Genomic DNA, 23659 nt, shown 5'->3' with positions numbered 1-23659 from the left:
AACGAAGGGATCTTTAAAAAAAACACTTTGCCCAAAAAAAGAACAAAAAGTTGATAGAAACAGGTGAACGAGATTAAAAATCTCATTTCACCAATAAAGTTAGACTTTTGTCATTCCCTCAACTGTCATCGCTCTCATAGAAAAATACAATGTCCACACACACACACACACACACACACGCGCACACACACACGCGCACACACACACACACACACACACGCACCAGCAGGTCAACAAAAAGAGAGTGAACATGAGTTAATGAGACTTTTAAACATCAATAAAAAGAAACAAACGGGTGTTTTTTCCCCTCATGTGAAGTCTTTACTGTAGCAGCGAACGCACACAACGATATGCAGATCTAACTTTCAATCGCAGCAAAATCATCAAAAGCATAAATACAAAATATAGATCTCTTCTCTGACCGGGGTCCATTTCACTCGCGTGGAAAATATAATATTGCAGAGAATGTATTTACAACCCCGGCTCGGCTGAAGAATATTGAACACAAATGACACAATCTCATAAATGAAAACCATCAAAAAAAAAAAAAAAAAAAATCAAAAGCAACTTAAATGCGAATCGAACCGTCTGATTCCTAAAACTAACTTCGTCTGAAACTATTTTTTGGATTCATGAATTGTTCAGAGGTGTGTTAGCGACCGCTAGCTTTGAGATGAGTCGGTTATCAGGAAGCACTCGAGTGTTGTCAACTCAGTAAACACCGACGTCTATAAATGTTTCAGCAGCATTTAAATCACTTTATTTCTATGAGAAGCCGGCTCTTACTTCACATTAATAGTCATTTAAAAGAATAAGCATTTGTATATGAATGACTCGCACTGTGTCACTTTGAATTATTGAAGTGAAATTAGATTTTAAACCTCCACCGTGACCGAAGACTCAAGAAACAAACGGAGGAATTGAATAGAAGTAAACGGAGGCTACGTGTGAAACGATATCAACACGTAACTCATGCATTTTAACTGAAGCAACTAAATACATTTAGATGCACACGGTCATGCCGAGTCAACCCCATCAAACAATCATCTTTGTAAACGGATGTTTTTGTGATTCTCTGTTCACCGTGGAGGCATGCGGGAAGAGGCGAGTAATTCATATAGAAATGGTCATTTTGTGGGAGAAGTGTTTCTTTAAACAGCAGTTATTTGGATCCTAGTCGTCTGACAGTTTGAACCTAAACGTCGTCGGACCTGCGTCTCAACAAACCAATGTTTACTGGAATACGTTTGATTTTACAGTTTCATCGCTGTGGGCTTGTGACCCACAATGATGAACATAACCACATCGCTCATTTCCACTTGAACTTCTCCGTCAGCATCCAAGCGGTGCGTCCTCCCAGTTCGGTCCAGCTGGGATGCCAAATGGTACAAGGAGTGAGGATCTGTGTCCAGCTTTAGTTTCCGTCCCGTTCACTCCCGATGGGACTTCCTCACTGCTCTTACCATCACAGCTTCGCTCTGAGGCTGCTGCCATTGTGTGTCCCCGGTGGTTAACGTTTGATGCACTTGAGGATTCAGAATGGTTCCGTACGAGACGGGGATTAAAAACCCGGAGAAGACCGCTGCTACGATCAGTCCTCGTAATCGACATCACTGCCATAATCTGTAGGGAGAAAGACACGGAGGGATTAGATGCACGAGTTTCACTGTTATATATGTTTGTGGATTAATATCACCGCTGCGTTAATGTGCGTGTTCTGAAAAGTAAAGCCTGCATTCTCTCTAGTGTCCACCAGGGGGCGACTCCTCTGGTTGTATAGAAGTCTATGAGAAAATGACTCTACTTCTCTCTTGATTTATTCCCTCAGTAAACATTGTAAACATGAGTTTATGGTCTCAATCTCTAGTTTCAAGTCTTCTTCAACACAGCATGATGTTCATTTGGTACATTATGGTCCATTTAGTCAAATTCAGTCACTTTCTTGCCTTGCCTTTCAGAGCCTTTAATTACTTTTCTCCGCCGCACTTTATTTCCTTAAATGAACACAGCACTATTGCTGTTGTACTCTATATTTTCTGCAATATATTTTAAAGCCTTATATGAAACACTTTGGGTTGTTTATGAAGTAAACATGTCAACATGTCTGGCCAAACATCATTTAAAAACGGGTTCATATTCCTCAGAGTGAGGGAAGATATTGAATACAGTAAACTTTTGGTCTCGGTACCAAAACCTCTTTATTTACGCCGTGAGCAGGAGACAGAAACTTTGATTTTAATGGCCGACTCCCCCGCGTCACGGAGAGTGGAAGTGCATGTAAACGAGGTGTCGCAGGAAGAAAAATAAAAACACGTCTCAGGTTTCTGAAAACACAGCGTCCACAGAGACGCTCTGCTTTGTGTGAATGCAGACTGGTAACATGTAAAACAGGGAGTCTGCTTTTAGTCTCCGTCCGGCTCCACCGTCCTCCAGAGGGGCAGCTCTGAGGAGGGCCGTGACCTCTGACCTCACTGTGGAGCGGGCAGGAGCACAAACAAAGAGTTCCCCTACAGGAATCAATTAAGCGCTTTTTACTGCGGCAGAGCCGGGGACCTTAAATCTTAACAGGCAGACACGTAAAAGTGAAGAAATTGAATCTTTTTCGGGGGCTCATTAAAACACTGCAGGAGTCTGACCCGTGACCCGCGGACGCTGATTCATGAAAAATAATTTAAAAGTCACTCAAACTATTTCTCAGTGCAGACACTCGGCGTCCGACTGAGAAAACCGTCTGACGCCGTTGGTGTGAACTAGACTTGAATGTGCTGCAGGAAGCTCACTGCCACAGAACCAAAGTCAAGAATTCACATTTCTTCATTTTGTTCAGCGTGTCGTTACAATAAACAACTGATAATCTGCCAATCATCAGAAAGAATAATTAAAAATAATTCGAATAGCTCTAACTTACCACCAGCTGGTGAAATATTTAGGTTTCTGCTCCTCCGTCAGGTTCTTAAGTTCTATCTTTACTCAAATCTTTACTCATTTTCAAATAGTTTGAAGTGAAAATGTGACAGGAGTGAAATAACGCCCCGAAACTGCTTTGGGGTTCAGAGGGTTAAACGGTTGAACGGCATGCTGGGTAGAGCTCGTTCTCCATCGATGTTTCTGTGACCCTGGCGTCCCATAGACTGTACCTGATGCACGCCTCAGTCTGTGCGTGTGTTGCTTTCTATTGTTCCGTTTGGGAACACTGTTGTTTGTGTCACGACTTACAGACCAACATTAATCTCAATCTGTGAGAATAAACAAGTGACGGATAGACGTCTGAAGACATCCTGACAACAGAACCCTGTGTGTGTTTCGACCGACCGTTGCTGCCCATCAGGTCCATGGCGCTGACACAAGCCTCCTCTTCCTCGTCCTCCTCCTCTTCGCCGGCCGCGTCGTCGTAGACCACCGGCCCGCTCTCCACCACCACTCGGCTGGCGGGGGCTCCCACGGGCACCGGCAGGGGGCTGGAGGTGGCAATCTGGACAAACGGGAAATATTGTTGACGACTTTTTAATATTTTCCTCTGCGTGACACCAGTTTCCCCCCCGCCGCCCCGGGGAAATCTAACCCAGATCTGATCTCATATAGCCCACTTCCTGTAAAATGATAAAAATAATAAACAGTATGGTGGGGAGGGGGTGAGCTTCAGGGCAGGTGGAGGTATTTCATCTGCTGCAGCATCCCCCGCATACGACTAAACACAGCATCAGAGCGTGACCACGACCTTTGTTATCTCACACCACATTATCATCTCGTGTAGGATTCCACGGTTTAAAACGCGCACCGTCCACAGCGCACTTTGTTCAGCACGAGAGGGTCGGAAATAAAGCAGAGCCTCGGGGGGACGATACCCTTCAGAGTAAGAGAGAATTAAAAAAGAAGGGGCGAGTGTGAAGGAAAAATGTAATTAGAAAGCCCTTTCTGCCCCCCCCCCCCGGGCAACCAGGAGAGTCTTTCCAGTTGCATGCTGGGAGACAGAAATAGAGAAGTTTTTTTTTTTTTTAAATCTGAAAACAAGCCGCCCGACACGGGGAGGAAATGTTGGCACCAGTGGGATAGAATGAAGGCTTTTTTCCAGCAGTGGAAACGATGACAAGTGTCTGAAGGTTCCATTCCCACAAAGAGGACGGTAGTTCCATCAAATGAACAAAACTGAACCAAACAACGTAAAATACGATGCCTACAATCCTACCATCGGGTCATAGAAATAGAATAAGAGTAGAACTGACATTCAACCGTTTCTCGTGGTCATTTGACGAGAACAAAAGAATGTCCGAGGACGCAGCAAACGTTCGGCTCATTGTCCGTTACCGATGTAGCGATAGCATGGTGGAACTAGCAAGCAAGCTAACCAGCCATCTGTCCAACGGTTAGCTAGCTGGCTTGCTAATTTCACGATACTTAAACGCTACACGACAGAAAATGAGTCAAAACAAAGTTGTCACTCATCTGGCGACAGCAATGTGCTTCCCTACGCTGTAACAAGTTAGCATTTATAGCATTAAGTTGTTAAATTTTACTTCTGAACTCCGGCTCTCAGACGGTCACAGTGGACACATTACACGTAAAAATGTCCGCTCTGTCCATTCTGCTCCGTAGATTTCTGTGGGAATGTCCCCTCTTCTCTTGGGTCTGGAGAGAATACAACAGCAGACACCTGCCAGCCAATCAGGATGACTGTAGTGGCCCACAGTACAAGACGCCATGTAATAATGTAACACCAAATCAACTTACGACCACCGATTCAATACGTTCGGTTTATAAAACTCGTCCGCTGTCAGACAGAGGAAATTTCCCCTCGGAGGAAACACTCATCTGCTCCGACGCGGTTCTGAAAGAGCGACTTCCATCCGAGCCGTGTTTATCTTGCCGAGTGATGAACTGTACAGATATCAAAAGACAAACAACCCGTGACACCAGAGAGGGACAGGCGTGCACGGCGTGCAGGATTTCATTTATACCTTCCTTCAGGCGAGAGAAACTAATAAAATATCTAAAACCAGACTTTCTGCGCATCGTTCGGCTTCAGGAATGAAGCAAATCTACCGTCAAGTCTTTTTTCCGCAGCGACTGAAAAGGAAACCTGCATGTTGTCGCTTTCCTTTCAGCCGGGGCTAATTATGAAGCCGGAGCAGAAGCAGGTGGAGGCTCCACAGTGTGACGAGAGATATTTCTGTTCTCCTCAGCAACAGCCTGCTGGAGTCCCTGCTGAGGCCCTTCCTTTCTGGCATCTCTTCATCCAATTCGCCTCCTTCCTTTCCTCCCACCTTTCTTTTATGTTTCCTCTCTTTCATTCCACCCACATCCTTCTCTCCTTCCTTCGCACATCGATTCTCTTTTTTTGGCTGGTTCTTTCCCACTTTTCTGCCCTTCTTCTGCTTCTTATGTCCTTAGATTTGAGCTCTTTTTGCCCCACGACCAAACAATACAAAATCAAAAAGCATAAAATACACCACCACAGCAACCCAGTGCTGTCCTTTGTGACTTCAACCTCACCGGGCTCCTCATCACAGCCGCTGGGCGGCTCATTAGCTGCCGTTGAACACAGGCAGCAATGTGAAGACATACGTAGAAAAGGATAATTAAAAAGAGAAGATAAACACGGTGCTCCGGACTAATTAGGAGGGGAGAGCGGTTAGATGGAGCGGAGACGAAGCGAGATGTTTGTGTTGCTGTTAGACATCAACGTCCATGTTCATACAGCGATCACGTTCCACGACAAACATCGTGTCGCATGTTAGAAGAGACTCAAACTCTGGAGTATCGACTGTTCGCTCACTGAGCCTCGGCGCTTTAACGAGAAAACTGCTCGTTAGGAGCGAGAAGGCAACTCGAAGCAACTTCGGGAAGCAACCGCTCAGAGGGGTTTATGGGATGTTGACATCCGATCGCCTGCAGTTTACTCACGCACGGAGCGACTGGCAGAACTAAATTAACGGAGCAAACCGCAGTCTGGATTAATGCTCTCGTTCAGCCATTTCTCAGAGTGTTGTTAAACCGCACGACAACCAGAAAGTATGAACGACAGAAAGATCTAAATCACGTCCCGTTCTATTTTTTTCCAGGATATAAATCACCAGCAGCACGTTTTGTTCTGGACATGATTTGCATCATCAATGGAGTCAAAGGATTAATCAGCTTTAAACAAGTTTCCACGATGCAGAACAGACTCGATTTGCTGCATTAATCCACAATGCAAATGTTTCTATCAAACAGCAATTAGTAAGTTTAATTTGGGCCTTTTTATTCATATCTCGTCATTCTGTCATTTCATGTTAAAAAAAGAATTATTACCATTTAATCCGTATTATTAGTATCTCTGCCAGGGGACAATGAGATCGGTTGTGTGTGTGTGTGTGCTTGAATGTGTGCATCTCTGAGTCTGTCCACGGCTAAACTTGCTGCACCAAACTGCAAAAATATTTAGCGTTCTGATTTACACTATGGTCTGCTGTTTGCTCAGCAGACTTGAAGCCCAAATAAAAGCTCAGAGTCACTGAAACGGCCATGAGACGCAGCTGAAACACGCGTCTGCACAGATTCATTCAATCAAACATTACAGCAGAGATCTGCACCGTCCGCCGTATTTGAGCTTATTTACGAGGTTATTTAATGTTTCTTTTATATCCTGTCTCAATGCCTTCATGTCTAATGTAAAGCACTTTCATTGCCTCGTCGTTGAAACGTTTATTCTTAAGTAGTACCATCTCATTGAAGTCTCTGATAACGTCCTGCTCGTTTGTCCCGTTACTGACGCGTTTCTAACTTCGTGCATTTACATTTGTTTCACGACAGGAAGCGGCGAACGATCAGAGCTCGTCCGTCCCTCTGCATCTCGGCTCTACCGTGGAGGTCAGTGCGTTCCTACAGGCCGAGCTGAAAACACTCCGCGTCATGCGGTTTACCGCCGGCAGCTCCTCTGAGGACCCAACTTCAAACAGACTCAGCCATCAATTGACTGAGACGATTGCTTGCATAAGCAGACTATCGCTGCAAACGCCAGAGCGACCGTCTGCAGTTCAAAGCCCGCTCTCCCGTGACCTCGTCACCCCTTTCACATTTCTAAGCCTCTCTGAAAATCCCCAACGTCTCTCACTGTGTCGACTGCTGCCTCCACCGGAGCTTCAGCCTCAACGTGGTTCAAGGGAGCAGAAGAAGAAGAGAGACGAGGGCAGCGGAGAACAGCTGGGCCGCTCTCAGTTGGCAGAAATCAACTTGTTTTTCCGACTTGTAAAGTGATCGTTTCCTCCCTCGGCCTGTTAGAGAAATGTACGGACTAATGACCGAGTCGCTGAAGAGGAAGAAACGAGAATCAGTTTGTTGTTAAGCGCTCCAAGACAGAGCGACTCTGGCAAACCTCTCTTTTCAACGTGACCCCCGTCGCTGCAACATTACATAACAGGAGCGTGAGCGAGGAGCAGCCTCGGCCAATAGCGACGGCCGTTTGCTTCCAGTTCCCAGGAGGAGGTTTAGGGGGGTTGCTAAGTAACAAGCCTTGTTGACCCGGCCCCTCGTGGTCGTGTTTTCTTCCTGGTTGACGGAGCCTGGGCTCCCCGAGCTCCTCCATTCAGAGCTGCCAACAGCAGAGTGATGGGGGGGGGGGGGAGACAAAGGAGGGGAGAGAGGAAGGAATGTGGGGAAGGAGAGAGGAAATATAAAAAGGTGGAGGAGAGCAGCGGAGCGGGAAGAGGGGAGGAGGAGGACGCGAGGGAATGAAGCATGAAGTGAAATGATGAGGAAAGAAGGAAAAGAGAGGGAGACTTCGTTCATCTCTGTATTTATGCGCACTTTAAAGTATCGCATTTAGAAATCAGCACGATAACGGCAACATTTGGATAAAACTTCCTCATGGGAGAAAATAAATGAACGGGAGCTACGGAGGTCACTGCTCCATGATCAAACACTCCCATCATTCAGACGCGCTCTCAGTTGTAATGTCCACAGGCGTGTAACTTTTTCAAACTTTTGTTAAGACTTACATGTCCGTCCTTCCCAAACACAGAACTCCTAGAAATAACTTCTGCCATTTTACTTCTTTATGTGGCGATGAAGAGGAACGCGACAGGAATGATGAAACGGGAAACTCTTTTCATTAGAAATAAGAATGAAGCAGCGTGAAGCAGAAAGGGAAGACATGACCGTTAGAATGTGTAAAGTGAGATATGGGGGAATAAAAATAAAAAAAAGAGCCGCACCGAGTGAATATAAAGTCCAGGAAGACACTTTTGAAGATGATGTGAAGCTACCTGTGTTTGAATTTGGGTCCAATTTAAAATAAAATTAAGAAACAAAGCTGGAAAGAAACTGGCCTGAAAGCTGTGAAGCTACGAATGGAGAATGAGGACTTCCTGTTCAAAGACGTGAAGTCTGACTGGCTTTAGTAAAGCAGATAGGACACACACTCTGGATTCATCTGGAAGCTGACGGTGGGCCAACAGAAGCCATCGCTGCAGGGTGGTAAAAAAAAAGACCTCTAAAAGTGCTGTTTCAGGCATTTTTATGTCCAAGTTTAAGGCCGTATTTGTTTTAAGGCCCTGTCAGAGGTTTTTAGGAGCAGTGAACGCCCCGGAGGGAGGAAGGGAGGAGGGGGAGTAATAACGGAAGGGCAAACAAAGACAAAGTGAGCTTCACCTCTCACACGGCCTGAGTGGAGATTTATTCTTCCCCGTCTGCTCTGCAGGAGATCTGAGCAATCAGCAATTAGGTTTTAATGGCCGACGTGGAGAGACTGACGGGGAATTACAGCCCGACTCCAGGTCTGTTACAGCAGCTTTGTTAGCTGGAGACAGGAAGCCTCTGGGTTTAGAGGCCTTTTAATGCAGATAGACACTCTATACCTTTTTCTTATAGTCATATATTAACAAGTATTGTGTGCGAGTATGTTTTATTCCTCTGCGCCACAGAACTAAACTCAGGCTTTCTGCAGTCTTCTTCAATTAAAGACTGTGAAAGGCATTTTAATACCACAGAGGAGCATATTTAACATCTTTTTAAGGCCTCCAGTTATATATCAAGTACATTCAATCATTGACATTTATATCACATTTGCTGTCAGTTATTCCCAGCAACATATGAAGAACAAAGATTCCTCGTAATATCATGAATCAGTGAATGCCACCTGAACTAAGAAAAGCAGAACATTGATGGGTGGCTTCATCAATTAAAAAATTTTGCTAAAATTGACGGCCAAAGAGACCGAAATGGAGAGTCTAAAAACAATCAGCGAAACAGTTCGCAAACAAGGGCTGAAACCAGGCGGCAACCTCCGGTTCTGCAGAGTAAAGCCAAAGCTTCATGTGTTAAAGCTGCATTCTCTCTGCTGTCCACCAGGGGGCGACTCCTCTAGTTGTATAGAAGTCTATGAGAAAATGACTGCTTCTCTACACGGTGATTGACAGGTCTCTACCAGAGACGTATACGGCGTCTCTGTCTCACTCCTCCTCAGTCCAGATATGGTCACTTCCGTTCATCGTATACAAAAAAGCCAAGATGGCGACGGCGAACTTAAGGCTTCATAACATCAGTCCACAAACCGATGAGTGACGTCACGATGACTACTTCTTATATACAGTCTGTGGCTGAAATGCTAAAAACATCAGATGAAAGCATGTCAAAGGATTATTTCAGCATCCTGTGTCTACTAATGAAAATCATGGGATGGAAGAAGTTAGCTGTTAGCGAGCTAATGTTAGCCACGGTACCTCCAAACATAATACTGCATCGCTTTTCGTTTTATCCACATTCCACTAAAACACAAGTTGCACAGTCTAAATGCTTCAGCTCGACTTACATTTGGACGAAATGCTTGCTGCACATGTAACTCTTGTTTGCTGGCGAGGAACCTTCTAAACTTGGTTTTCCCCTCCGGTGTGGGCGGGACTTAAGTGTTTCTATTATGGGCTTCCTAGCGACTAACAATCAAAAGCTGATTAAACGGCCTTCTGTATGCACGTTTGATAAATGTCTGAGTATTTGTCGTCACAATGAACCATAACTGTACTGTAAGTGTATTTGATCATGTTTTAGTTGTCTGACCTGCTCCTCGTTTCATTTATCTCTATTATTTTTAATTTGTTAATGCGGTAAATACTTCTGTATCTCATAATAATACAAGTTATTGCTTGTTGACAAAAGAAATTGTTCCTTTTTTCGAGCTGCTTTATGAAAGCTGTTCGTCGGGACAGTGAGGCAGAGAAGATAACACAGTGAGTGAGTGAGTGAGTTAGAGAAGAGGGAAGTTATCTGTCCGAGTGATGGACTGTGTGACTGAGTATTCTTGTGTGTGTGTGTGTGTGTGTGTGTGTTAAGTGTAGAGGGTGAAGCAGAGTGACGGAGACGAAGAGCAGAAGTGGTGAAGACGAGCGGCGGCTCACCTGCTCCACAGCGAGCTTCTTGTTGGGCTGTCCGGTGATGAACGGCTGCAACCTGCAACACAAACCACACAACACGCCGTCAACACACCGACACACTGACGTGCGTTCATTAGGTTGTTGCCTTTATTTCACTCTTTATTCGACACAGTGTCACAATCCTAATGCACTACTGTGCACCTCACATGTAAAAGATGTTGCACACAAACATGTAAATGCAATCTGCAGGACACGCAAGTGAAAAAACATGGAAAAAAACCTGAAATGCCACAACACATACACATGTGTTTTTCACTTTTAGCAGCAACTTGTTGCCATCAACACAGGTTGGGCAATCCAAGTAATACCAGGACCAGAACCAGCATTCCGATACTTTGATACTCTTCTTGATGTTCATATTCCTACAGACATCAGAGGACAATACAATCTTCCACTGTGCGAACAGTTCAGACTACGCTTTCTCAGTCACACCACTTTTCTCGTCCTATATTTCCGTTTCCTTGTTTTTCTGGAGTTGGCAGCCTGAAGGCAGCCGCTCAGCACGAGGACGACGACGGAGGAAGAGCACCAGAAGACTCTGGAATGCAGAGCGTCGGAACCTGAACGGAATCCTTTGGATTTATTTGAGGGAGATCTGAGGATAACGAGGGTTCTTACAGCTCTCGCTGTGATGATGTGGTTTTGAGTGATTGTTAAAATAAAACATTATTTTCAATCCCTCAGACGGTTCAATGGCAGGCACTGGTGACATTATAATAAATATCAATAATCCGTGTAATATTATTTGTCATTAAGTATAACAATTACTTTTGACTCTTGCCGCCTGCTTGAGGAGCACAGCTGTGTGTTATTAGGCTCCTTGCAGCCAGTATTATGATGTATTCATATATATATTTATATATCTATATCCATTAGAGGATTTACTGTTGACACAATAAAGATTGAGGATTTCATTTCGATTACTACGGCTGCTCTTTGAGTCGCTCTCGGCTTCAGGCGACCGGCTCGAATAACAAACGAGAGCGATGCAACGTGAAATGAGACCAGAACTGTGACTGACAGGCAGACTGTCTGTCTGTGAGCACGATCTCTTCCCTCGACCGCCACAGAGATAATCAGCGATGAACGTACCGCCGCCGGTAATTCCTCAGCAGCCGCCCTCCGTCCGGAATTAGCATCGTTCCCGGAGGACCCCCCCCTGCCCACCCGGCCCGGTGCTGAGCCCTCCCTGGAGGCTTACAGTCAATGCACAACTCTCGCTGATAAGAGAGAGAATGCGAGTGAGCTTTTAATTAATCTGCTTTAACCAGAAGGAAAGAGAGGGTAAGGAAAGAGGGGGAGGATGGGTAACATGCCATCTTCACCCCCCCCCCCCCCCCTCCTTTTCCTCAAAGCTCATTAGAAAATCCCTGCCAGGCTGGCGAAACACTCCCCCGCTGAGAACTATTCAGGGCTCGAGTACATGTGCTGGACTATACTCGCTCCCCTGGGCCCTGACCCTGGAGGGAGGGAGGAGGAGGGGAGGGAGGGAGGGAGGGAGGGAGTAGAGGAAGGTAAGCAAACAAGCAGAGAGGTGAGGAAAAGGGTGAGGAGGAGAAGGAAGCACCAAGGACCAAGTGAACAAATAATAAGGTGGACTGGCACCATGTAAAGAGGGCCGGAGGGTTCAAGGAAGCACAGGAGGAGGCAAGGAGGTTACAAGGAAGTGATATGGAAAGGAAGGAGGAGAGAAGGAGGAAGGTTTGGAAGAAGAAAGGATAGGAGGAGGAAAGGAAGTCATTTTTTAGAGGAACTCTTGACATTCAAAAGAGCGTTGAGCGATCACACGAGGATCAACAATCAATACGCGGGATTAACTGTCAGGTAAGCTGCTCCGAGCAGGAAGGTATTTTTAATCACCAACACTTCATTTTTAATGAGCCGATAAAAAAAAAAAAAGAATGAACGACAAGTCATCGACAGACTGAAAATATTGAGATTATTTCGATGGTCGAGTGAAAGCTTTTTACTCCGTTTCAAAACAAGACTTCTGACATTTTCTAGATCGAACTATTGATCCAACAGAAGTCTACAGCCGATGATCAGGAGAAAATGTAACCACAGAACTAATATTAAGGTTTCATTTCTTAAAGCTGAAGCCACTCATTCACAGACTCAACTGGTTTCAGTTCAACTCGAGCGGTCCCAACGTAACCGTACGTAGAAACACCAACATCAGTGTTTATCATACGAGGTTTCCTTCACAAGTTCTTATTGTTTACGACAAAGCGTTGTGCAGTGGGGGGTTCGACAGAATAATCTATTGTTGGTCAATAGTGAGGAGGGGTCAGAGGTCAGAGGTTAATGCTCATTAAGGAGAAAAATGAGGGTTATGAGATTAAAATAAGAGGCGAGCCGTGAAGCTCTACGGATGGCTGAGACATCGTCCTCATCGTGCTGTAGCATTGTTAGCATTGTTAGCATGCAGCTCCCAGTCAACCAACCGTCTGCCGTTAGTTTGGGTTTCATTCATCACGCAGCGGGTTAGATATCTGGTTAAAGCGAGTCGACATTAGTCAGTCATTCAAAAGGCTTCTTTGGCTCTTCCATCAATATTGTCCGGGTTACTGAGGATCTTTCACAACGATCTTTCAGCAGGAACGATCCTCGACGTGAAGTAAGAACGCGCAGGAAACTCATTTAAAAATCATCAGAAACAGCGATCACACACAAACTGGACCAAACTGATCCTCTTGTTCCGTTTTACAAATATTTTCATTTCTAATTCTCAGAGTCTCTGACACTGAGATTTCAGAATGAAACCAGTAGCTGCTGCATACAAACTCTCTTCCGCACACATACAGACTCTATTTCCACATTCGATTCCCCGGTGGTTTCATTTCCTGCATTAGAGCCATTTCCATATCGATAAAGCTGCCGCTGTCCTCTCATGGCTCTTATGGCGGCGCAGCTTGTTGTTCGAGTGTCTTCCTGACGTTACGATGCGGTTCAGCTCGTTAGCATCGAGGCGAGACGCGACTCACGCTGGTTTCAATCTCACTCGCTGGTGTTTGTTTCGTTCTACTTCCTATCACGGCCTCTGTGTTTCAAATAGGCAGAGACAAACCAAAGTAAAGAGGGAATAATTTCATTATTCATGCAATAATCCAATCAGTGACATGAAGAGGAGGAAGAGGAGGAATAATCTGCAAAATGGGGGTTGAATGAAATTAGTTCTGCGATGAGCTCGGATGTAAATAAATGATGATAATAATCTGAGCATCCAACTCGATTTTCCAGCTGGGGACTGGATCCTCTGAGACGCACACACACACACACACACAGAGCTTCCTTCATCGCAATTAAATCAGGCATAATCACAATAAACCCACACACGCAACTGTGGTGCCCACTCACAGTTTCCCAGACACGAAAGCACACGAGCATACAGAGTTACACACACAATGCAGACGCACACACAGTCCCACAAATAAGAGTTGTGTCCATTCAGGCTGCAGTGCATTGTGGGCCTGGTGTGCAGCTTGGCAGCAGGAGACGCAAATTCAGCCAAAAGAACCGATTGTGTTCTCTTCTCCTCTGGCCGGTCCACACAACACTGACCCCATTTAACACACACACACACACACACACACACACACACACACACACACACACACACACACACACACACACACACACACACACTCTCTGAATCACTCTTCTACTTCTACTATACTTGTGAGGACTTTCTATGGATGACCTTGTCGCACTGCATCACTCGATCCTCATCGTCTGGAGTAGAGGAAGCACCAACAACCAGTTCCACCACCTCTCCATCACTGGTGTATTTAAAAGGACAGAACCAGCGTGTAGCTTTCTGCTCGACCCGGAAATTAATTTTATGCAAAGTCAATGACTGAGAGATGATAAAGAAAAGTAAAAGCTCGTGTGCGAGCGGAGGTTAGTCTTCTAGGTTTGTACCACAAAGACCAAACTAAGCCGGATCTCACCGATCCTATCTGGAAAGCTGCCGCACGGTACGGAGCGGATGAAGAAAGAGATGAGAGCTTCACACTTTATGTTGGGAGTTCTGAAAGAAAATCCAACCAACTTTTCTGTTGGTAAAATATTTAAATTTAAAGCTCGCTTTGCAATTACAAAGGAGGAAGGAGTTAAAAGATTATCATCATGGATAAAGACCACCAAGAACTGTCACATGACTGTTTGAGAACAGACTAAACCACCCAGATACAATATGATAAATATTGAGCTGGATTCTTATAGGAGCCAGGATAGCTGTTTCCCCCCCGCTTCCAGTCTTTATGCTAAGCTAAGCTAAGCAGAGTTGACTGTGGTGTGTATGCGTGTGTGTGTGTGTGTCGTCACAGGCCGGTGGCATGACCAGAGGGGAGGATCACAGTGTTACACACCACTAGTCACACAAATGGGGAGCTGAAGAGATGAAAGGACTCAAAATATAGAGAAATAATAACATGATTTAAAGAATGAAATGTGTGTTGCAAATTAAATAAAAAACGAATTAGCATAAAAATAAAATACTGCTTTGAAATATGAAAAAAATAGATGAAAACCAAATAATATCCATAAAACATTCTTAGTTCAAGTTGAGAGATATAAATACACTATTTGGGCAAAAGTATGTGGACACTCTTTTAAAAGATGCTCCAGATTAAATGAGTCTACGCTCCTTAATCTCCATCATCACGTGCATTTAAATACATAACGTTTGTATCCGGGGAGCACTGAGGCAGTTCATTCTGGTGCTCCATAGCAACAGCAGTAACTATTACCGGCGGCTTCCCACAAGCATCTGTTAAGTGCTGCTTTTAAAAGACGAGGTGCCTGGTGGGTACGGAGCGGGAGCGCTGAACACCTCCATCGCTTCAGGTACCATGGAAACTAAATGGAACTTCTGCTGTAACACACTCCCTCACAGCTTTATATCCGTTACATCACTGGAACCAGGTAACACTCTACATTCTGCTGCACAACAGTCCTCCGCTATCGCTCATCCAATCTGCAGGCCGTGCATAAGACATCCAGAGACGTTCACTCAGTAGAGTTCAGACGTTCATCTCCCTCGAAACATAAGAGTTGGATCTCACTCGATGCTCCCTTACAGTCAAGATGGCGGCGACGACAGACAAAACTGTGATTTACTCATCTCGGATCATAACATTGCCGGTACGGACTTACTCTGCAGATCCCTGAAACCAAACAATTCAACGGACGGCAGTTTGAGCCACGACAAAGGCCACAATGTGACCTACAGCAGACGACATGAGGCTCGTTTTCAGCCTGTAAAAAACAATCCCTACGGGGCAAATGGCTGCACAGATAACAAAAACACAATTTTACTTTTCACATCGTATCGTGGCTTAGTGGATCACTACCTGTCGGGTATGGAATTAATCGCCAGCTTCTCCCGTTTCAAATGAGACCAAACTCTTCTGTGGATGAGCCACAACAAGACAACAGTCTATAAAGGCTTTACTTTACTTATTTGTCAGCCCAGCTGATTGCTGTTAGTTGTTGATCACTTGCGGCCCGTACTGGCCCTTTAAGAGAAGTGAGGAGTTAGCTATACTGTAAAAACGGTCAATAAAACAGGTTTTTCAAAAGTGTGAATTGCCACAACCACAAGAGGTCCTCGAGCATACAGTCATAAAAGACCACCGAAAATATTAAGTTGATGGGTCCAGTAGTGTGAGAGATGAGCTGTGGACAGACAGAGAGATACACGCACACGCACACATAACCGAACACATGGTTTCCCCACAGGCTTATGCCTGGCAGAGATCAAACTAGGAGCACACTAGTGTGTAAACTTTAAAATATCTGTTCAATGTGACATGTTACTTTGAAGCCTCCACCGAGAGGTCAGAGGTCAGGTTACAGGAGCTGATGTCGCAAACGGATAAATCCAGCGGCTGGACGTCCAAAACCCCTCCACGCCATTTGAGGTTTGACCAGAAAGACAAAAAGAGACGGAATGAGGTTCAATCAACCAACTGAAGAAGAGAAAGACGCAGCGCACCAAGCTGTCGTTTCAAATATTGTGCCGTTTTACGACAAAATCTGTAAAAAATGATTGAGAGAATTTCAGAGCAATTATCAAAATGAATGTGGAGTCATGCGTGTGTTCACTTGAGAAAATGTCTGTTTAGCTGCTAAACGCTCCGCTATGTTCACCAGCTCGTCGCTAACTGAGCCGGTCTGCTGTTTGCTGCTGAGCAGGTCGTGTTCAGTGTCTTTTACAGCTCGTTCTCTATAAACGTCACTGTGAGAGAGTTGAGCGTGAACCAGCAGAGAAAAGTTGAAGCCGGAAAGACAAACAATGAGCTGAAACTCACAATCAAGCTCCGTAAAGCTGATAATTCTCTGTCACATTTTCACTTTGTCATTTGATGCATTGCTTCATTATGTTTTATGTAACTGGAGATGAACCTTTTTTTAATATTACGGTAGAAACGGCAGCAGCGAGTCCTGCGTAGTTTGGGGATTTATTGACATTTCGGTCAGGAAACACGTTGCTTTAATTATGCAGACTTAAAACTTTATCAAAAGGAGGGGAGCATTTTAAAGTTGGAATGCCTCCGTGTGGGACGAGTTTCCCACCATCAGCAGGAAGTGGCGTCGTCTTAGTATTCGAGCCCTCACTCCAGACCTTCCTCGGCTCAGACTCACTTCATCGGATGTTCTTCTCCTCGTTTCACTTCCCTGCAGACTTGTATTCGCGTCGTCTCCCGGGTTACTGTCTGCATGATCACATGTGTTCTTTGTCCCCGTAAAGCACTTCAGTCCTGTGTCTTCAGAGCCTTTTGTCAACACGGTGGCTGTGTTAATGATTTCCTAGTGACGGCAGATGGTTTTCTCCCATTCATCGTCATTCAGGTTTCACTTCATCTCAGTTTAGATTTAGTGCAACTTAAATCGTTTGATTTGACCGTCAAAGCTTTTACTTGAAGGACAGTTTGATTGTAGTTTCTGAGTTAATTGATCTCTGCTGAGAGGATCCGCTTCATCGATATCACCACACAAGATTAATGTGAAGCAAAAAAGTTCCATAATCGAATCCTTGGACGTTCTTATTGTTCAAATGATCTCATTATAAGAGTTCTTAAGTATTAACTGGCCAATCACCACATCAAGTGTGAACATTTTATATAATGAATGGTCGTCACTGATGAATATGCCCTTTTATTGTCTTGACTCATCTTTTAATTATTAGTCTATAAAATGGCAGAAAGCTGATTTTCTTTAAATGGTCGTCAGCGTCCTAAAGGTCAAGATGATGTTTTCAAATGTTGGTGTTATTTCTTTAGAGCCAAAAACTCAAAGATTTAGCTTTTATTTTCTACACTATCAGAGAAAACGTCCGTCTGAAGAGCAGGAACAAAAACGACTTTCAGTAAACAATAATTCCATTTAAAAAACTTTTTGTATTTTAATTTTCTGTTCAGATTCATTTCAGCTCAAATTGCATTGATCAACTTCTTTATTAATTTCTCTATGAAGTCATTTTAAATAACTTTTGTCATGTTCACAAGGTATCTTTGCTGAATGTATTTAGTAAATGATTCTGATATGTTTCCACCTTCTCTGTGCACAAATGTTTTATGAATAAAGATAAACAACTTTCTTTTTAAAAGGTCACCTCATCAAACAAATATAAATCTAAAATATATATATGCTGTATGAATCAACTTGTGTCGTTTACGTCACACATAAACCAGTAATATTTAGTCATAACTTTGATAAATAGTAATATAAGTATCACGTGTGGTCTCTTTGGGAGCTACCGTTCACAGTGTGGAGCTCTCGGCTTCCTGCGTGACAGCAGCGATTAATCTGAGCTCCGTGGGAGGAGTCAAGTCACTGGTGGAGGTCGGAGGTCAACCGGCCGTCAACTGAGCCGACGGCGGCAGACCTCGGTCTCCACGGAGACCGCTTACAGCAGCAGGGAGCGGCTCCGGACGCGCAGTCAGAGCTCACCGCGCGACACGGCCGCCGCGAATAAATCACTCCCCGAGGAAACACGCGCACACACACACACACACACACACACACAGAAACACGGACACACACACACACGGACACACACACAGATGAAGCTGGAGTTTTTCCTGCAGCCTCAGTTGCAGAAAAATCCTCTTTTTGTCATAATTTTCCTAAATGTTTGGGTTTTGTTTTGCTAATTTTTTTGTTTTTATCTTGTGCAGTTATGCTAATGAAGGTAAAACAATATTTCTGGGGCGTCCTAGTGACCGAATGGTTCATTTTTACGAAAGCAAAAGTCTGAAAGTAAGTATTTGCATCAAACTATACTTAACAGTATTTCACACAGGCAAGAAGAGGAACCTCGTGTTCTGCTCTCATGCTGAGTCACATCTCCTCCTCTGCTCACTGAAACACCCTCCTCAGCTCCTACTCGTCCTCCATCGTGTTGTTGTGTCACACCTGGTCAGCCTTTGAACACCAAGTTCGCGACTCCGCGTTGAGTCCACCGACTGTTTATAAGAAGTAGACGTCGTCACCGTGACGTCACTCATTGGTTTGTGGACTGACGTTTTGAAGCCTCGAGTTCGGTCAACACGCTTTACCGTTTAATAACGTAATAAAGTTTGTATTACCAAAGAAGTTACATTCACTTTAGCTAAAATGATGATGTACTCTTTTTAATACTAATGTAATATATGTATGTCAACAACTAATAAATGTACTATGAAGTAGTCATAAGCAGATTTAAGTCGATTCAGTCACCTTCACTATAACGACACATCAAGGACTCTCCATTGTGCACCGTGTATGAAATGTCTGTTGACTTGTGGAATTAATGCGTTAATGAATTCACCAACACTAACTCTTTGATCACACACTGAGCACATACAGGGTGATGTACAGATGGTAAAGAGACCTGCATTAATAAGGAGCCTCTAGTTTGGTTCAGAATCTTTCCAAAAGACACGTTGAAACAAGCACAGGAGGAGCCGGGGATTCGAACCGCTGACCTTCCGACTACAGGACGACCTGAGCCACATCCGCCCGACGGGTGACAAGAGAAAGCAACAACGTGTCGTCGTGCTTCTCCTGATCATAAACGCCGTTCTTTTAACAGATACAATCTATGAATCCTCATTTCCATACAAATGCCATGTTAACGTTATTTTGTTCACTGTGATGATGATTAATCTGCAGTCGGAATATTAGACAAACGTTAATGCAAAATCGCTGGACTATGAACAACCTTCAACAGCATCAGAAACACTGATCCCACTTCAACACGTAGTCCAACAACTCAAACTGGCAACAGATCATAAAGTTATTTTGCTTTACCTTTTCATTATTCTACAGCCATTACATTGTGCAATAAACGTTTACTTAATAATGACATCATCGGCATTAAGATTGGTTTCCAATAAGCCTCGTTTTCAGTATACAGTTCTGTCGTGATCTCCAGGAAAATAAAGGCTCCATTTACGGCACAAAGGAAGTGAGTCAAGCATTGAGCAACAAAACAGGAAGAGGCTATCAAAAGTTACCAAAGAGAATCAGACTAACTTCATTGCAGTCACTATCCCCAGTAGAGGAGATGGCGGACGACCAAGCGCAAAACCTCCAGTTCATGAAAACTGAAGCCGATGCTTCATGTGTTAAAGCTGCATTCTCTCTAGTGTCCACCAGGGGGCGACTCCTCTGGTTGTATAGAAGTCTATGAGAAAATGACTCTACTTCTCTTGATTTATTCCCTCAGTAAACATTGTAAACATGAGTTTATGGTCTCAATCTCTAGTTTCAAGTCTTCTTCAATACAGCATGATGTTCATTTAGTACATTATGGTCCATTTAGAGTCAAACAGACCATAAAGCAGGGGATGCTTTAGGGCGGGGCTACTGTGATTGACAGGTCTCTATTACAGAGTTGTCCGTGTTTTCGTGTTACAACTTTAAACCTTTCAGAGTTTGTTTTTACTCATTGGTAGTTAACTGTAACATTTTAGTTGCCTAAAAATGTCTTATTCAGCGTTCAGTTGTACTTCCTCTTGTGTCACTTCTGGTGGCAGAAAAACAAGATGGCGACGTACAAAACAAACCTGCAGTCCACAAACCAATGGGTGACGTCAGAGTGACGACAACCACTCCTTATACACAGTCTATGGGAGACAAAATAAAAGTAGCAACCATGAGCTCCAAAAGTCATTAAAAGTCGCCAAATGACGTCATACGCTCATTTGCATATCGGTGCCGTCTTTGCGAATACATTAAAATGAAGCTTAGTGGTTGTGTCGGTGGCAGCGAGGGAGAGACCTCCTGCTGTTGGCTGTGATTACATGAATGAATTACAATATAATATCTGACGATTTTCCTTGCTTTTTGCCTGACGGTCTGAATAAGCCGCTACATTTTTTTGGCTCGGAGGAAATAGGAAAGCGATCCGGTTGTCTTTGCGACAGCAACAATAATACCAATTGGTTGTCTCATGTAAAGCCACCTCAAGTGCAAATGAAAGTGTTAAATTGCATCCAGATAGGAGGCTTTTCTTCCAGCCAACTACTAACTAGCAAAGAACGATTTGTTTTTCTGTTTCAGGAACATTTTTACTAGTTTGTCTTCGATTCAGCCTCTCTTACATCAACATTTTAGGATAAATTCCCTCTGCTTTCATCTCTTCCTTCCCGTCTTCTCTTTTATCTCTCTTGAACACACTCACTCATCTATTCAACGTACTTTCATGACAACTGAAGCACACGCGTTGGCTTTTATCTCTTCCTCGTCTGTCCTGCCCTTCAGGCTTCGGTGACGCTTGACGACTCTCTGTTGGCCGATCCAGACTTCCTGCTCTGCATCACGGGGGTCAGACTAGGACAGATGTGCTGGAGCTGCTGCTCCATCATGTCCTCCTCAGCTCGAACTTGCACTTTCCTTAAAAAAAACCGGTGTGTTTTTATCTTACACAGACGTCAAACCACAAAATGTTACACCCCTCTCCCATCTATTAATCTCAGCCTCCCCATCCGGTCTCACTTTCTATACTTTCACTCCCGTCTGTCTGTCTGTCTGTCTCACCCTCCCTCCCTCCCGCATCCACTCCGCCGCGACTCTCTCTGTTAGGCTATCAGTCTCTGCCGGGCTTAGCGGCTCGTTCCTAATCAGCTTACTGCCAATGAGACTAAGCCTGAGCTGAAAAGGCGATTGAGGGAGGCAGTTTAGCCACTGGCTGACAACTGGCAATAGCTGGGGGGGGATGGTGTCAATAAAACTTAGCGGGGAAGGGGAATACAATATTTAAAAAATGTAACGAATCCATCATCTTGGGGTTTTTAAGAGCGTGGAGCCCGACTTGAGAGTGACGATAGCGAGGGACAAAAGAGGAAGTATCTCAGTGCGTTCCTCTGGGTGGAAAGTCTTCAGCTGCTAAGCCACGCTCACTCTGTGAGGCCGTGAACTACCACAACAGTATCAACTCTTACAGTGTCAACATTTTCGGTGGCTGGCTGGGCAGTTTCTTTTTTCTTCTTCTTTTTTTCTCCGCGGCTAAGCCGTGGATAAAAACTGGGATGTTTTCCAAATGGCCCAGTTTCTTAGAGTTCCCCCTTTTGAAAATTCCAGCCCCGGCTGTCCCATTAGTTACAGTGTGAGCCGCGCTGGAGAACAAAGGTTTGGCCGTTGAAAAGCTGTTTGGATTAACAAAAAAATTTTTTTTTAAAAAGGCTGCAGAAGGGAAAAGCTGCCGTCGCTGCTAAGCGAGCAGAGCCGGATGTTCAGAATCAAAGAGGTGCTCTCATTTCTCTGTTTTCATGAGGAATGGGTTCGTCTGAGGAGGAGGGGGGGGGATTGAATGTGTGTGAGCATCTCTCCGGATGAGAGTGGAGGCTGAAAGACCAGGATGTAAATGTGCTTCATTTAGCATGCGACAAGCAGTGGGATCTCTTCAGAAGCCTCTGGCATGTACCAGCTAGCATGTCATGGCATTACTGGACAGATTTGTGAGGAAAAATAGTAAAAGCGGTGTTCGGTCCTGAATGTTACAGAGACGTCAAACCACAACATGTTACACCCCCGAGAGAGAGAGAGCGAGTCGCCGTCCATCTGTTTGTCTGCTAACCTCCACCAGCATCCAACGGGTCATTGGTCACAGTTTGCAAGGGAGGAGAAGGAAGGGGGGGAGAAGGACGGGGGGGGGGCTCAGAGGCTTACAGGGAGGGGCTGCAAACCACAGACAAATTACACACCCTCCCCTAACACAGCTGGTCACATAACAAGGACAAACATCCTCCTCCATCAAGTGCACCCGGCAGGAAAATACGACAGACTGCAGTCCGACCCCCCCCCCCCTCCACCTTCACTGCGGCTGGAGATTTAACTCAGTTTTTCCTGTTTCTGTAAAGTTTTTTCCAACGCTCGGATGACTTTTTGACTTTCTCATGACACCTGCTCCGACAGGCTGAAAAACCCGAATGGGAAGTATTTCCTTTTTTTTCTCCCCTCGGCCGTGGAGAACAACATCTGGCCAGAAAACTGCTGAGCTCTCCAGTTTGAGCTCAGTGTGGGTCCGACTTCACATTTCTGGAAAAGTCAACACAGACCAAAGAGGTTGCCCCGACTCCTCCTCTCACTATGCAGTGAGGAATTCTCTTTTTATTTCTTTCTCCAAAAAAAGTCTTTAAGGCTTTGAATGGGCGAAGAACAGATGAAGCAGAGGAGGGAGAGGAGAGAAAAAATATCACTGGAGGGCAATTATCTGGGCTATTTCTGGAAGACTGCTTTTCCATCCTCCAGTAGGGATGGAGGGAACAGGGAGGGTCTGTTTGGCAGCTGCCTGCAGGAGGTTGAGGGAGGAGAGACAGAAGGAGGAGGAGGTGGAGGGGGTTAGAAACAGAAAGAAGGAGAAGTGAACGGGACGTTTGAAAACTAAAAGACTGTCCAGTACAGCAGGGGTGTGAAGGGCCGAGTCAGTAGGAGTGAAAGATGAAGACGAGGGGAGGAAGGGAGGGAAGGAGGTGAAATGTGACGTAAGGACAGGATAACAGAGAGAAGAGCTGCAGGCCGGAGCTTTGAAGGCCGGTCATCAGCAAGTAGAGACACTAAGTTGAGGAAAAAAAGGCAAATTGACAAAGAGGGGACGAAGATGATCGGAGTTCAAACAGGAAATACGTTACAGGAGACAATGAACTGAGAAGCAGATAATCTGAGGACGCGAGAGGTCGAGAGGCGATTACAGCTGAAGAAACACTGGACCTCTGAGAAACGATAAAAGTCACCTCTTATGGTGAAGACGAGGCTCTAAAAATCTA

The 23659-nt window shown here is 44.7% G+C and overlaps 1 protein-coding gene across 1 annotated transcript in view; it reads right to left on the bottom strand.

Annotated features, from left to right (window-relative positions):
* Positions 1 to 332: 332 nt before the first annotated feature.
* LOC306790535 (transcription factor IIIB 90 kDa subunit-like) overlaps positions 333 to 23659 on the bottom strand; it is a 78268-nt gene continuing 54941 nt past the window's right edge. Inside the window, exons 17-19 of the mRNA XM_079286883.1 lie at positions 10368 to 10419; positions 3313 to 3472; positions 333 to 1623 (exon numbers count right to left, since the gene is read on the bottom strand). Coding sequence (XP_079143009.1) covers positions 1592 to 1623; positions 3313 to 3472; positions 10368 to 10419 — 244 coding nt within the window. The 3' untranslated portion in view covers positions 333 to 1591. The remainder of the gene's footprint in view (positions 1624 to 3312; positions 3473 to 10367; positions 10420 to 23659) is intronic.

Source organism: Melanostigma gelatinosum (genome assembly GCF_949748355.1).
Source record: "Melanostigma gelatinosum genome assembly, chromosome: 16".
NCBI classification, from domain to species: Eukaryota; Metazoa; Chordata; class Actinopteri; order Perciformes; family Zoarcidae; genus Melanostigma; species Melanostigma gelatinosum.
Note: the sequence above shows the minus strand (reverse complement) of the source record. Positions and strands in the feature narration are given on the sequence as shown.